General features: G+C 45.2%; 1 protein-coding gene across 7 annotated transcripts in view; it reads right to left on the bottom strand.

Annotated features, from left to right (window-relative positions):
• Positions 1 to 16,013, bottom strand: part of ablim2 (actin binding LIM protein family, member 2) — a 432,986-nt gene that overhangs the window by 168,752 nt on the left and 248,221 nt on the right. For all 7 annotated transcript variants that reach the window (XM_038792087.1, XM_038792086.1, XM_038792085.1 and 4 more), the window contains exon 12: positions 3,676 to 3,793. In XM_038792087.1, the coding sequence (XP_038648015.1) occupies positions 3,676 to 3,793 (118 nt within the window). The remainder of the gene's footprint in view (positions 1 to 3,675; positions 3,794 to 16,013) is intronic.

The raw sequence follows: 16,013 nt of genomic DNA, 5'->3' as shown, positions 1-16,013 counted from the left end.
CTTCCCCCCAACTTTCCACCCCGGCTAGACCACTCGGACCCTGTTCTGCAAGGCTCCGATGGCCGTAGCCCCTCCCCCCACCTCACTCCCGTTTGGGAGTGGAGTGCTTATATGCGGCTGCAGCTTTTCAGCCTCTCGAGTGTCAATCCCTACTCCTTCAAATCCGACACTGTTTTCATTGGAATTGGTTTTGTTCCAGGTGATGCTGGTGCTATCCCATTAACGGTTGATGAATTGCTTCGGGAACAACGCTAATTTTCCCATCGTAGAGCACCACTCATTCAGTCACAGCGTCAACGATGAATTCCGCCTCTGGCCTTGCACGTCAGTCCCCACACATAAAGTCACCCACAGCACACCTGGACACTCAAGACTTACCCCGAATATCTTTACACTACACTTCACCCTCACAAATCTATCAATGCTATCAACATCATATTCACCTCTCACAATATACCTCCAGCTATCTGCCATATATTCACTGACATTCTGCCCTCTCTCTTGTAGGGGCAGATTTCTCACAACAGGCAGGGGAGGCAGATACTCAGCAGAGGACCACCAAGAATCCATCCCTGCAGCATTCTCAAGCAGATGATTTCTGGATCATGGGCACCAGCTGCCATGTGCACCTTCTCTACAAATTTCTCATCCTTTTGCTGAAAGGTGCCAATAAATGGGGACTATAAATGAAGTGAATCTTCTGCCTTTCCCCCCCATTCCTTCACCCCCTTCCATTATGATTTGTACCATCTGATAGCTCACTCCCACAGTCTCATGCAGAAAGGCGAGAGGAGGAGGGAGAACACTGAGGAAGGTGCACTGTCACTCAAGCCAATAATCACTGCCACCAACTTACATACTGACATTGCATGGGCTTTAGAATTGGTTTAGAGTCGGGATCTGTATGTGGTGGGTCACTGGATATGCGAGGGGTGTGCCCAGGACTTGGGGGACGAAATACTAGTTTAGTTGCAGGGCATTCAGATGAGGATCCTGTTGGGAAGACTATAGATAAAGGCTGATGACAATGCACATCCACATGTTTGGTGCTATGGCAGGTCTGCCAGGCAACCTCCAATAACTGATTAGGAGCATGGAGGAGACAACCTCTACTGTGATGTCGAGATGCTGCCGTTGGACTGGGGTGGGCACAGTAAGAAATCTTACATCAACAGGTTAAAGTCCAACAGGTCTGTTTGGAATCCCTAGCTTTCGGAGCGCAGCTCCTTCATCAGGTGAGTAAAGAGGTGGGTTACACAAACATCTTGCATCATTGGTTTTGTCTTTATATGCTGTGTTTGCGTAACACACCTCTTGTAAGGCACAGGACACAGCGCAGACCCCATTCTTTAAGCCTCCACGGCAGCACTGCCAGACTGACTTATGATGGAGCATCTAGTGGCTGCCGACTCAACCTCCACTGTCGCACAGGCGGAGTCGTCCCGTTGTATCACTGATGCAATGAAAGCTTATACCGAATATGAGATCTCTGGTGCTGGTATACAGGGTTAGATTGCGGGGCAGCACGGTACACAAGTGACCAGCACTGTGGCTTCACAGCGCCAGGGTCCCAGGTTCGATTCCCCACTGGGTCAACAGTGCCTTCACAGCGCCAGAGACCCAGGTTTGATTCCCCACTGGGTCACTGTCTGTGCGGAATCTGCACGTTCTCCACGTGTCTGCGTGGGTTTCCTCCGGGTGCTCTGGTTTCCTCCCAGTCCAAAGATGTGCAGGTTAGGTGGATTGGCCATGCTAAATTGCCCAATAGTGTCCAAAAAAGTTAGGAAGGGTTATTGGGTTATGGGATAGGGTGGAAATGAGAGCTTAAGTGCAGACTTGAAGGGCTGAATGGCCTCCTTCTACACTGTTTGTTCTATATTTTATGCCGTCAAGTATAGATGACTGTCATTGTGGATGCGGATTTCTGTGCTTGATGGCAAGTGCAAGTAAGCACACAGTAATCCGGCAACCTAAGGGGACTTTGTGATGGGAAGTTTGAGATGGATATCCTGTAAGGGAATGGTGAGTACATGCAGTGAGTCCGAGGTGCAACCATCTTCAGCTGCTTCATCAATAAATTTCCTTCCATCCTATGGTCAGAAGTGGGGATGACAGCACAATGTTCAGCATCATTCGTGACTCCTCAGATAATGAAGCAGTCCATGTCCAAATGCAGCAGGTGCTCGACAATATCCAGGCTTAGGCTGACGGGTGGCAAGTAACATTCATACCACACAAGTGCCAGGCAATGACCATCTCCAAACAAGAGAGTATCTAACTGTAGCCCTTTGACATTCAATGGCATTACCATCGCTGAAACCCCAAATATCAACATCCTGGGATTTACCATTGGCCAAAAGTTGAATTGGAATAACCATATAAATACTGTGGCTATAAGAGCAGGTCAGAGCCTTGGAATCCTGCAGTGAGTAACGCACCTCCTGGCTTCCCAAAGTCTGTACACCATCTACAAGGCACAAGTCAGGAGTATAATGGAATACTCTCCAGTTGCCTGGATGAGTCAAGCTCCAACCACACTTCAGAAGCTCAACACCATTACGGACAAAGCTGCGGAGGTTATTCATGAAGGCCTCGCCTTCTCAACCTTGCCCTCGTCTTGAGGTGTGGTGATCCTCAGCTAAAGTCACCACCAGTCAGCTCTCCCACTCAAAGGGGAAAGCAACCTATGGTTATCAGGGACCATGGCAACTTTATCTTGCTTGCTTGATTGGCAGCCCGTCCGCAAATATCATGTTCTCCACCACCGATGTCCAGTAGCTGCAGTGTGTACCATCTACAAGATGCACTGCAGGAACTCACCAAGGCTCCTTTGACAGTAACTTCCAAACCTACAACCATTATCAGGAACCTTATTTTTAAGGCTTTAAACTCCCACCGGAAGCAAATGTTCCCTTTTTGTTTTAAACTCCCCCGTTGAGTGGTATAGCACTGCGCAAGGCCATTTTGTCTATCATGCTTGTTGTTGCTGTTTGAAAGAGCTATTCAATTATTTTCACTCCTCTTCTTCCCCCACATAGCCCTGTAAACCTTTAATTTTCAAGAGTTTATCTAATTTCCTTTTGAATGTAACCACTGAATCTGCCTCCACCACCTCTTCAGGTTGTGCCAACTAGTTCATAGTGACTCCCAGTGTAAAACAAAATTCTTCTCATCTCACGGGGCAGCACGGTAGCACTGTGGATAGCACTCCCTGAAAACTCTGTGTTCCTCAAATTCTGGCCTTTTGTGCATTCCTGATTTCCTTCAACTTACCATTGGTGGTTATGCCTTTAATGTCGAGGTTGTAAGCTCTGGAATTCCTTCCTTAAACTTCTCTACATCCCCACCTCTCTATCCTCCTTTAAGAGAGTCCTTAAAACATGTTGACCAATTTTCTGATCATTTGTTCTAATGCCTCCTTCTTTCATTAGGAGTTCCTTTTTTCCTGAATACACTCCTGTGAAGCACATTGGGATGTTTTACTACATTAAAGCCACTATATAAATGCAAGTTGTTGTTGCAATATTACTATCTGATAAACATTGAAATGGACACTTGAATAACGTCATCAAACTGTTCATAGTTCTTAAAAAAACAAATAGAAAGCTTATCGCATTATTTTGTTTTTGACTATCTACAGACGTTAGGAGACACTCTAATAAATGTAGTCAATACCTGGTCTATGGAAATGTTGAGGTGAGCGCGCCCATGTTGGGGTGTAACGCCCATAACCAAGAGATCCAAACGATCCAGGACTGGAGGCTCTGCGTTGTCTGGTTCCTTCCTGTTCATCCTGTAATACATAAAAAAGGGCCTTGGTTATGTGCTGTTTAGTAGAAAACAGCACCTTGGTCACTGGATCAAAACAAGCAGTGACTAAAAGATTAGTTTTGCCGGCTACTATCGCTATGATAAGGAAGTGGATGGTGGGTACGGGGTCTATCTGGGAGCGGGTGGAGGCGGCTTAATGCAGGGGCTCCAGTTTGGCAGCCCTGGTCACGGCTCCTCTACCGCTGCCGCCGGCCAGGTACTCCACCAGCCCGGTAGTGGTGGCGACCCTGTGGATATGGGGCCAGTGGAGGAGGCATGTAGGGGAGATGGGGGCGTCTGTCTGGGCGCCAATCTGTGACAACCATCGGTTTTCCCCCGGGTGTATGGATGGGGGGTTTCGAGCATGGCGGTGGGCAGGGGTGGGCGATATGTTCCTGGAAGGGAGCTTTGCGAGTTTGAGGAGCTTGGAGGAGAAATTTGGTCTGGTAAGGGGAAATGATTTCAGGTACTTACAGTTGCGGGACTTTGTCCGTAGACAGGTCCCATCCTTCCCACGCCTCCCGCCAATGGGGATCCAAGACAGAATAGTCTCGAGGGGGGAAGGAGGGGAGGTGCTCATAAGGTGCTCATGAAGGGGGAAGGGTCCCAGATGGAGGAACTGAAACTCAAATGGGAGGAGGAGCTGGGCAGGGAAATGGAGGACGGGCTGTGGGCAGAAGCCCTGCGTAGGGTGAATTCGACCGCAACATGTGCCAGGCTCGGCCTGATTCAATTTAAGGTCGTTCACCGGGCCCACATGACGGTGGCTCGGATGAGCAAATTCTTTGGGGTAGAGGACAAATGCTCTAGGTTCGCAGGAGGACCAGCGAACCACGTACACATGTTTTGGGCATGCCCGGGGCTTAGGGGGTACTGGGAGGGATTCGCAGGGATCATCTCCCGGGTGCTAAAAACAAGGGTGGCGATGGGTCCAGGGGTGGCAATTTTTGGGGTTTCGGAAGACCCGGGAGTCCAGGGTGAGAAAGAGGCCGATGTTTTGGCCTTTGTTTCCCTGATAGCCCTGCGACAAATATTATTGGCATGGAGGGACACAAAGCCCCCGAAGACCGAGTTGTGGCTTTCGGACATGTTGAGTTTTCTGGGTATGGAAAGATTAAGTTCGCCTTGAGGGGATCTGTACAGGGGTTCGCCCGAAGGTGGCAGCCATTCATTGACTTCTTTGCGGGAGAGTGAGCATCGGGGGGGGGGGGGGGGGGGGGGGGGGGGGGGGGTTAGAGTAGAGTAGAGTAGGAGGAATAAATTGGCGGGTAGTGCCGATGGGAGAGGAGCGGGCTTGTGCAGTATGTTACAATTGAAGTATTGAATGTACGTGGATGTTTGCACATTTTTGCCTTATTTTGCTTTCTTTCTGCTGATGTCTGTAACTGTTTACAATGCCAAAAAACTACCTCAATATAATTGTTTGTTAAAAAAAAAATGATTAGTTTTGCTTTCGGCTGTTCAACTCTGATTATGCAAGTTTCAATGCAGCTCTGAGGAAGGAGGCAAAGATTTGAGGGCAGCATGGTAGCACACGTGGTTAGCACTGTGGCTTCACAGCGCCAGGATCCCAGGTTTGATTCTCCGCTGGGTCACTGTCTGTGGGGAGTCTACACTTTCTCCCAGTGTCTGCGTGGGTTTCCTGCGGATGCTCCGGTTTCCTCCCACAGTCCAAAGACGTGCAGGTTAGGTGGATTGGCCATGCTAAATTGCCCTTAGTGTCCAAAAAAGGTTAGGAGAGGTTATTGGGTTACGGGTGGAGGCGAGGGCTTAAGTGGGTTGATGCAGACTCGATGGGCCAAATGGCCTCCTTCTGCACTGTATGTTCTATGTTCTATTTACCCTCACCATCAGATTGAAATTGAATCTATCAGTTTTATCTCAGAGTGTGCTAACTTTATTGCACAGTTATCCCGCTGAATACTGGAAAGACCAAAGCCCAGCACAAACCCTATTCCTTAGCCATTAACTCTATTCTTCTCCTGGCAACTGGCTGATACTGAATAAGACCGGTTCCAACCTTGGTGTCATATTTGATTCTGGCCACGTACTCACACTATCACTTAGATTATCTACTATCACCTCTTTAACATTAACAGTCCCTGCCTCAGCTCATCTGCTGCTCAAACTCTCATTCATGCCATTGTTATTTCTAGATTCGACTGTTCCAATGGTTTAGCACAGGGCTAAATCACTGGCTTTGAAAGCAGACCCAGGCAGGCCAGCAGCATGGTTCAATTCCCATATCAGCCTCCCCGAACAGGTGCCGGAATGTGGCGACTAGGGGCTTTTCACAGTAACTTCATTTGAAGCCTACTTGCGACAATAAGTGATTTTCATTTTCATTTCAATGCACTCCTGAACTCCCATCTTCTAGTCTCCACCAATTAAGCGCATCCAAAACTCTGCCGCCCATATATTAACTTGCACCAAGTTTCATTCACCCAATGCTTGTGGATCTACATTAGCTTCTGGTTAAGCAGAATATCAGTTTTATCATTCACATGCTTGTTTTCCAATCTTTTCATGCCTCACATTCCTAATCACTTTAACCTCCTCCAGCCCTCTGGGAAGTGAGCCCTCCTCCAATTCTGGCCTCTTGTACATCCCAATTTTAATTTCTCCATCAATGATGGCTGTTCATTCGACAGGGGCCTTACGTTACGGAATTCCTTCCCAAAATCTCTCAACTTTCCTCCTTTGAGATGTTCCATCAAACTTGCCATTTGACCGTGTTTTTGGTTGTCTGCCCGAATATCTCTTTATGTGGTTTGAGAAGTGCTTCTCTTTGTCTATTTGGAATTAAGGATAATCAAAGAAGGTAGATACCATGCCAAAATTAGGATAGAGATAGCCAAAAGTAATTTTGTGACGATGAAGAATGTGTTAACAACAAGACCACTCAAGTTTGTAGCAAGGGAAAAACTCATAAGGTGTACATTCTCTCCACTTCCCTGTATGCCTCAGAAACATGGACACAAAATAAAGGTCTGTGAAAGAAAATAGAGGCCTCTGCAAGGTGGATACTAAGATGTACGCTGAAAACTCCATATACAGACCAAAGACAAATGAAAAGGTCCTTGAAATTGTAAGAACAAAAAGAACTCTAAAGTGATATCCAGAAAAGAAAATGTCAGCATTTTGGCCATTTGATCAGAGCTGAAAAGCTACAGCAATCTCTTCCAAATGAAAAAGTGTAGGGAAACAGAAAGAGGCGCCGACCTAGGCACAGTTGGATGACTGGAGTCAGAGTGGTTTCAGACCAGATACAGTGGATGTGTGAGGATGGCGCAAGACAGACGAGCATGACATATCATACCAGAGGAACAGGTCTGGTAGGGTCTTCAGACTTCTGTATCTTCTGCCTGATGGAAGGGTATAGAAGAGGTCAAAGCCTGTATGTGATGAGTCTCTGACAATGCTATCTGTCTTCCTGAGGCAGCGAGAGGTGTCGACAGAATCAATGGGAGAGTGGCAAGTTTGTGTGATGCATTGGGCTGAGTTCACCACATCTGCAGTTCCTTGCGAGGTTGTCGAGCTCTTGCTTCCGAGTCAGAATGCTTTGGGTTTAAGCTTTGCAGCAGAGATTTCAGCACCGAACCTACACTGGCGTTCCAGTGCAATACTGAGGCACACAGTTCATGGAGTTTAAAATAACAATGCTAAGTAATGGAGTATCATTGAATGGTTACAGCACAGAAGGAGACAATATGGCCCATCATGCCTGAGCTGGCTCTTGAAGGAGTAACCCAATGCCACTACCGCTCCTTCTCCTTGTAGCCCCACATTTCCTTCCTTTTCAGATAATAATCCAATACACCTTTGAATGCCTCCATCACACTCAGCCACACCATTTCAGATCCGAACTACTCGTTGCCTTAAAAGGTTTTTCCTCATGTCACGTTTGCTTCTTTTTCCAATTACCTCAAATCTGTGCCTTCTTGTTCTTGATCCATCCGCAATGGAATTGTTTTTCCCTATCTACTCTATCCAACGGCTTTGACTACCCCTGCCAAAACTCTCTGGAGCCATTCTTGTGAATCTTTTCTGTACTCTCTCTAATGCTTTGACATCCTTTCTAAAATGTGGTGTCCAAAACCGGATGCAGTTGAGGCCAAAATATGAATTTACACAAGCTGAACATAGCATTCTTGTTTTTAGTACTCCATGCCCTATTAATAAAGCCTAATATGCTGCCTGCATTAGGGCGGTATGGTAGCACAGTGGTTAGCACTGTTACTTCACAGCGCCATGGTCCCAGGTTAGATTCCCGGCTTGGGTCACTGTCTGTGCGGAGTCTGGACATTCTCTCCATGTCTGCGTGGTTTCCTCCGGGTGCTCCGGTTTCCTCCCCCAAGTCCCGAAAGGTGCGCTTTTAGGTAATTTGGACATTTTGCATTCTCTTCAGTGTGCCCGAACTGACGCCGGAGTGTGGCGACTAGGGGACTGTCACAGTAACTTCATTGCAGTGTTAATGTAAGCCTACTTGTGACACTAATAAAGATTATTATTATTATGCTTTATTAACCACGCTTTCAACCTGACCTGCCACATTCAATGATTTTGACACATATACATCCACGGCCCTCTGTTCCTGTACACACTTTAGAATTATACTCTTTAATTTATATTGTCTGCCTATGTTCTTCCAACTAAAATGAATCACTTCACACTTCTCTGCATTAAATTTTACCTGCCACTTGTACACCCTTTCCATTAACCTATGTCCTTTTGAAGTATTACAAATCTGCCTCATAGTTCACAATAATTCAAAGTTTTGTAGCATCTGCAAATTTTCAAATTATGCCCTGCACACCAAGATCTATGTTATGAATTTATATCAGTAAGAGCAGGTACCTCGCACTGACACCTGGGAACTCCACTATAAATTGGTGATTGTGTGGAGTTTGAACTTTCTCCCCGTGTCTGCGTGGGTTTCCTCCGGGTGCTCCGGTTTCTTCCCACAGTCCAAAGATGTGCAGGCTAGGTGGATTGGCCAAAATGTTTAGGTGGGATTACTGGGTTATGGGGATGGGGTGGCGGCGTGGGCTTAAGTGGGGTGCTCTTTCCAAGAGCCAGTGCAGACCCGATGGGCCGAATAGCCTCCTTCTGCACTGTAAATTCTATGATGATAAACCTTCTTCCATGTCCGAAAATCATCCATGAACCACAACTCTGTTTCTGTCACTCAGCAAATTTTGTATCGATGTTGCTACTGTCCCTTTTATTCTAGAAGTTCTAGCTTTGTTCTCAAGCCTGTGAGCAAATGCCCTTTGTAAGTCCACGCACAGGTAACACATCAAGAGCATTACCCTCATCAATCCTCTCCGTTACCTCATCAAAGAACTAAAAAAAGTTAGTTATACACAATTTGCCTTGAGCAGATCCATGTTAGTTTTTCTTAACCAACCCGCATTTGCCCAAGTGCCTGTTAATTTTGTCCCGAATTATCGCTTCGACTGTTAAGAGCCCGGACCAGACCAAAACACTTGTCAGGATACCAGACAAGAACCATAAACAGTATGGCTAAATTTGTAAAAGTGTGAGGAAAGGATACTTCACCCAAGGAGTGATGACTTTGACCAATAGACATCTTCTTTGTTAATTTAAAGACAGAATTAACCACATTATCAAAGGAAATAGCTTTACAATTATCAGTTAGGTAGTTCTTAAACAAAAGGAAAATCTGAAACGTACTATCTATACCTGTTATTAACTCCAATTAAGCAACCCAATAAAGTTCAAATGCCATTGATAAATAAAGTAAACACACAGATTACTTGCTTCGTTGGGTGGACCTTTGAAGAGAGTTCCAGATTCAGTTTGATGAGGTAACAGAGAGGGCTGATGAAGCTAAGAGCAGATTCAGTACACTTCTGCTCAACCTAGCAGCATTTGGCAAGCCTGCTGTTCAACTTAAAATCCTTCTGTCTTGTCAGACTGAACTCCGATGGCAAACTGCAAAACAAACCTACTGACAGACCTGGCTCCTCCCATTAATTACACCATCTGTATCCCACTAAGTTTTGTATGACCTGCTTAGCTTGGATGAACCTCCACTCCGCAATAACTTCTCCAGCGAATTTCCAGTAATCATAACAATGTTCCATTAGTCCTCTATATGTAAATAAGTAAATGTTTAGAATCAATCATGACCTCACCTTTTAGAACTTCTTAATTAAAACTTTAGCAGACACATGTCTGGATACCTTAATCTAGGTTCCTTAATAATATTACTACAACAAATATATACCTTAAATATACACCAGGTTTTTAATAACATTACTGCCACAAATATAAAATATAATATATAACAATTTCTACATTCATCACACTAGAACCTTCCCCAAGGAAGTAGAGGAATTTAAACTGACGGGTCTATTGTTACTGGTGGGCATCGTTCAGGAATCTTTGGAATGGTAGACTGTGACAATTTTGTGTACAGTATTTCTAAAGAGGTTTGTAATAGCATAACAGGATGGCTCTGGAAGCTGCTAAGGCTTTTCTCCATGTGGAGGACCTGCCTCTGATTTATTTGCAAGGGCTTTGAAAAGACAAGTCAATTGAATTGAAAAGTGAATTAAAAATAGATGTGTCGGCGAAAGTGAAGAAGGCAGAGATATATTGGTTGAGTACTTGGGTCTGTTACAAACACAGGAGAACCCACAAGCAAATAGCCCAAATAATGCGGCATCAGAGGCATTTTCTGGTGGGGAAACCAAGGGTTGCAGTTCAAGCATGAAAGGGAATTTTTTAAAAAGGAAGAGAGTTGGAGTTGTGGGAAAAATATAGGGCATTCCAAAGAACATTTGAAATGACGAAATTGGAATTAGAGGAAAAAGCAAAGGAGAGAGTTCCAGCTTACAGTGCTAGAAATAAAAAGAGAGCTGCCAGGCGCTAGAGCGGGGCTCAGCCCTACAACAGAACCCAGTGGAGATACGCTTATGTTTAAACAGGCCCTACCAAAATTTGAGGAAAAGGAAGTAGAGGCATTCTTCATGGCATTTGAGAAAATAGCAAACCAAATAGAGCGGCTGAAGGAAAAGTGGACACTACCCATCCAAAGTAAACTGACAGGGCAGGCACAGGAAGTTTATGCTTCACTGTCAGAGGGGATGTCTAAGGATTATGACAAGGTGAAAAGGGCTTTTTCTATTTTCCTATGAATTAGTTCTAAGGCATATAGGCAAAAGTTTTAGAATTTAAGGGAACAAATGGGATAGATATATGTTGAAATTGAAAAGGTTAAACAGAACAATTTTAATAGGTGAATTCGAGCATTGGGACTTGAAACTACCTGTGAGGCTCTGAGAAAAATCATTCTCTTGGAAGAATTTAAGGATTCACTACCTTCTGTGATAAGAACCCATATTGAAGGCCAAAGAGTTATAAGCAGCAATAACGGCTGCTGATTATGAGCTGATCCATAAATTTAAACCTTTGTTCCGTCATCCCCATAATTTTGAAATGATTGGAAGTGGGAGAGTGAAAGGCAGGCAGATAACCAAGGTAAGGAAGGATAGGTGGGAATACTCCAAGATCTTCTTCTCTGACTGGAAAAGAAGGTACTGAGGGTGGAGGTGAGACGCGAAGGCCAAAGTGTTACGATTGCAATAAAGTGGGACACGTTCATTCAACATGTTGGAAGTTACGAGGAAAGCCCAAGGGACTTTCTGGAGTTCAGAAGGAGGGTTCAGAAATGGAACAAAAGTGGAGAATACTACAGGGCAGACTATAGCTCCAACCAACTAGGAAGGCCCGAGGTAAACACTGCTGTGGGAGCAAGTTTGGCAAATGAGGTAGATGGGAGATATGCAGGGTTTTTGTCTAAGGGGAAGGTCACCCCATTTTCATCAAATGATGTAGTCAAACCCAAAACTATTTTCAGGGACATAGGTGCTGTGCGAACCCTTACTGGAGAGGGATTTGGTTCGATGAAAGCTAAGGTGTCAGTGAATGGGATAAGTGGAGAGGATATCCCAGTTCCATGGTATAAAGTACAATTGGAGCGTGCTTTATTGTTAGGCCAGTAGTTGCCAGAGTGTTTAAGAGGTTACCAATAGATGGAGTAGCTGGCAGGCTGGTGTAAGAATGCTAGGTTGGTCTCGGATGCTGTCGAGGTCCGACTGTGATAGGAGGTTTGCAGATGCGCCAGTGTCCAATTTAAATCGGATGCGAGACTGGTTAACCGTGACGACAGCACACCACTCGTCATCAGGATCCACACTGAGGGTTGAAAGGTGGTTTGCAGGCACGGTGGAGACCAGCTCGCGCGTGGTGATTATGCCCACCCGGTATGGAGACTCGAGGCAGTCAGCATCAGGGTCCGTTGGGCTGTCGGGATCGAAATCCTGCATACCTTGTTGTACGCAGCGGATGCGTCTGCACTGCAGCTGGGATCGCTGGCTGTTGGTCGGTGGAGCAGACCTGCATAAGGCTGCGTAATGCCTAGGCTTTCCACTCTGTAGACATCGCCTTCCTTTGGCTGGACATTGCCGCTTTAAATGGGCGGAGCCACAATTGGGACACGTCACGACGCTGACATCAGCGCGTTCCGTGCGCCATGTGCAGTGCGGTCGGCCGACGTTCGCACATGCGCATCGGGGTCTTTGGCCTCGTCGTCCAACCGGACGTGGCGCGCATGCATAGGGACCCGGGAAAAGCGCGTGAAACGGCCACTCTCCTTGGTGCTCAGGCCTTGCATTTTTGCGATTGCCTGCACCCTTTCTGCCTCATGGGAGACTAGTTTTGCATTTCCTGCCGCCCTGATGCGGGAGTAACGATTCCTGGCATGCTAATGGACAACGCACATTTCGATGGCGACGGAGAGGGTCAACTGTTTGTTTTTGAGGAGCTGCTCCCGCAGGGAGTCGGACTGGACCCCAAAAACGATCTGATCCCGGATCATGGAATCAGCCGTCGAGTCATAATTACTGACTGCGCTAGGATGCGGAAATGGGTCAAGAAGGACTGAAAAGGTTCATCCTTAGCCTGAAGCCTCTGTTGGAAGAAGTACCGTTCAAAGCTCTCATTCACCTCAACGTCGCAGTGGTTGTCGAATTTCAGCAGAATCGTCTTGAACTTCGTCTTGTCATCGCCATCGGCAAACGTGAGCGAGTTATAGATGTGGATGGCGTGGTCCCCCGCAGTCGATAGGAACAGCGCAATCTTTCGGGCATCCGATGCGGCCTCGAGGTCGGAGGCCTAATATACAAGAGGAACTTCTGTTTGAAGACTTTCCAGTTGGCGCCGAGGTTGCTGGAGATCCGGAGTTGCGGAGGCAGTTGGATTTTTTCCATGCTGCTGGATGGCTGCGTGCTGGTTGTTGCAGATTCACTCGAGGTAGGTTCGTTAGAGTTAATAGCTCTCTGGTACCATGATGTGTTATCTGTGTTGGTCTAACATCAACTGCAACTGGATGCTGTAAAATGAGGCTTCCGACACAGGAGATGTTCCAACATTGTTTTATTGAACCTGTTGATTGCTGTACATAATTCTGCTGTGGGTTGACAGTCTATTAGCCTAACTGATAACCTCCTACTGGCTTGACCAGACTAGCTCTCTATCACATGGTGATGATGTTCATTGGCCTGTGCACTGCGACCATCTCCCTAGCCATGTCATGTGAGAGAGGGAGAGCCTTAATGCCATGTGGGCTTTATAGTGGTGGTGTCCTGTCTGGTGATTGGTTATTCCGTGTCGTGTGTATTCATTGGTTATCCTGTGTGTCAATCACTGCCTGTCTGCATCTCATGATATACATGAGTGGATATTATGACACAATTGGAGTGCGATTCATTGTTAGTTCCAGTAGTTGCCAGAGTGTTTAAGAAGTTACCAGTAGATGGAGTAGACTTACTTTTGGTGAATGATCGGCAGGAGTGAAGGTTGTAGCTTCACCCATGATTTTAGAGTCCAAGGGAAGATAAGGAGACAGGACAGATGCAGGAACAGTTTCCATATATTTTTCCTTCGGATGTGGTGACTATGGCAATGGCTAAATAAAGTTCATCAGAGATTAAAGTCACATCACAATTGGATGGTAGAATAGATGAAACTATTCTTGAAGAGGAGGATAATTCTGAGGAAGTGTTTGGTACGACTTCATTAATTGAGGTCCAAGAGGCAGGTAATAGATAAACCACAACACAAAATTAAACCATCATCTTTAGTACCCATACCAGTGTTTGAAGAACTATTTAGTTGGATATCAGTAGATTGCTTAGGACCGTTGCCTAAAACAAAGACATGTTCGGTTCACCATCTTCTCAAGGGCAAGTAGGGATGCAGATAAATGGCGGCCTTGCCAGCGATGCCCACATCCCGTGAGAAAAGCAAACCAAAATTCACCAATGGAACAAATATAAATATATTGTTCATCTCGGATGTATACATATATGTCACGGTAGACTAGGGGGTGTCTAAGTAGTAAACTTTAATTTTTACAAGTTGTCTGTGATTATTTATAGCAAACTTACATGTTACAATAAATCCCTATACAAATCATAGCAAAAACTAAGGCTTGACTATTTGAGTTATCAACATTATACTGGCTTCCTAATGTTGCTATGGGTGGTTAATGAGAATCCAAATCTTCAGTACATGACGCGTGACAAAATAATAAATCCTATAGTGACATCTAATTCTGTCCTTCTACCTTTAAATTCATATATGCAAGGAATGTGAATGTAATTGGGCAATTATTGCCCAATGTTCTTGACATTCTCCAACTAAGACAATATAATACCGCTCAAAAAATGCATTTGTGTAACCAAAGATGCACTATTCTTTTTCTGTGTACTCTAACTTTCACAATTGATCAAAGAGGCACTTTTAAAGCATTCAACCAAGTTGTAATGTCAAAGAAAATAAATAGAGCACAAAAGTATGGAACAATAACGATTGCCAAAGCACTTAATTTGCTGCCCTAGTTTCTAACCAACCCAATGCAAGGATATGCCCTTATTTTCAAGATGAAAACCTGCATCTCAAAGTATAACCTTTTGTAATGATAGCAGTGGTGTCAAAAGTTCATCTGGTTATTTCTGTGCCTTATCCTGTATAAACTGAATATCCCGAAGCCAAACTTATTTGTTGGGTCATAGCTGACAGTAGTATTCGGGACATTACAGTTGGATTGACAGCATTGTTCTTCACACCAGGAATGAAAATCTTGTGTTGCAAGAGAATCTGAAAGCATTACAGCTGTGGCAGAATTACACTAAACTATGCTGTGAAATTCTGTTACACATTACACTTTGGAAAAATCCCCTTTGAATAATGTGGTGCTTTATGATATTTTTCCTGTGCACCTTGAAATAATTCTTTGGGGTATATTTTCGTTTTCACTTCTATTGGAGCAGATCACAAGTCCATTATAAAATCTGCCCAATGTCTATTCTGTTAATATCCTTCTATCTCTGTTCATGTCCTCCTATTTTCCCTTCTACAGAAAATCTTCAATCTGGTGAAAAACTACCTTTCAAGGAATAATAATTGGCATCTTCCTCCTCTTCCCTCCCCTGCACACTCCCCAGAAGATAGATCGCTGGCCTGAGGGCATCAGCGTCCTCCCAATGGATCTCCCATTGGGCCCTGCACCTTGGCACTGCCCCCTGGTTGGCACTTCCAGGGTGTGAGCCACATCCCTGACTTGTGGACACCAGTAGCGATTCCTGCTGGCGCCATGTCATGCCATCAGGTAGGAACATTGCATGTTCCCGGAAGATTCGGCGTTGAGCTGCTTTTGAATATTTAAATACATTTAAATAAACGTGAATCGGGTTCGCACCTTCGCTGGGCATGAACCTGATTAAGTCTGTTGGGTGGGCTCGGGAAAATTGGGAACTAGTTGGTGCCAGTGCAAATCCCCGTTTCAGGCTTCTCCCGGATTTTCCCAACATAGTGGGACTTGTGCCTGGCGAAACGCAGCAGGAAATTCACTCCTATGGTATCTGGCTTGAAGCAAAGTGATAAAGTAACCAATAAAAATCAGTGTCAATTACCTTTTACTGCTCTACATGGGTATGAGTGCCAATTGCCTTACATTGGTCGAAAGCCTACTTATTGCTGAATGCCTGGCTAAATAATTAGTGTAAGTGTTGTTGATGAGCATTTAGCCAGCACCTTGTTTTAATCAGAACCAAATGACGTGTTAATAATAAGAATAATTCAGAAATGACACAATAGACTGGAAAAGACAC

Source organism: Scyliorhinus canicula, chromosome 3 (assembly GCF_902713615.1).
Source record: "Scyliorhinus canicula chromosome 3, sScyCan1.1, whole genome shotgun sequence".
In the NCBI taxonomy this organism is placed as follows: domain Eukaryota; kingdom Metazoa; phylum Chordata; class Chondrichthyes; order Carcharhiniformes; family Scyliorhinidae; genus Scyliorhinus; species Scyliorhinus canicula.
The sequence above is the reverse complement of the archived record's forward strand: the minus strand, read 5'-3'. Positions and strand labels throughout refer to the sequence as shown.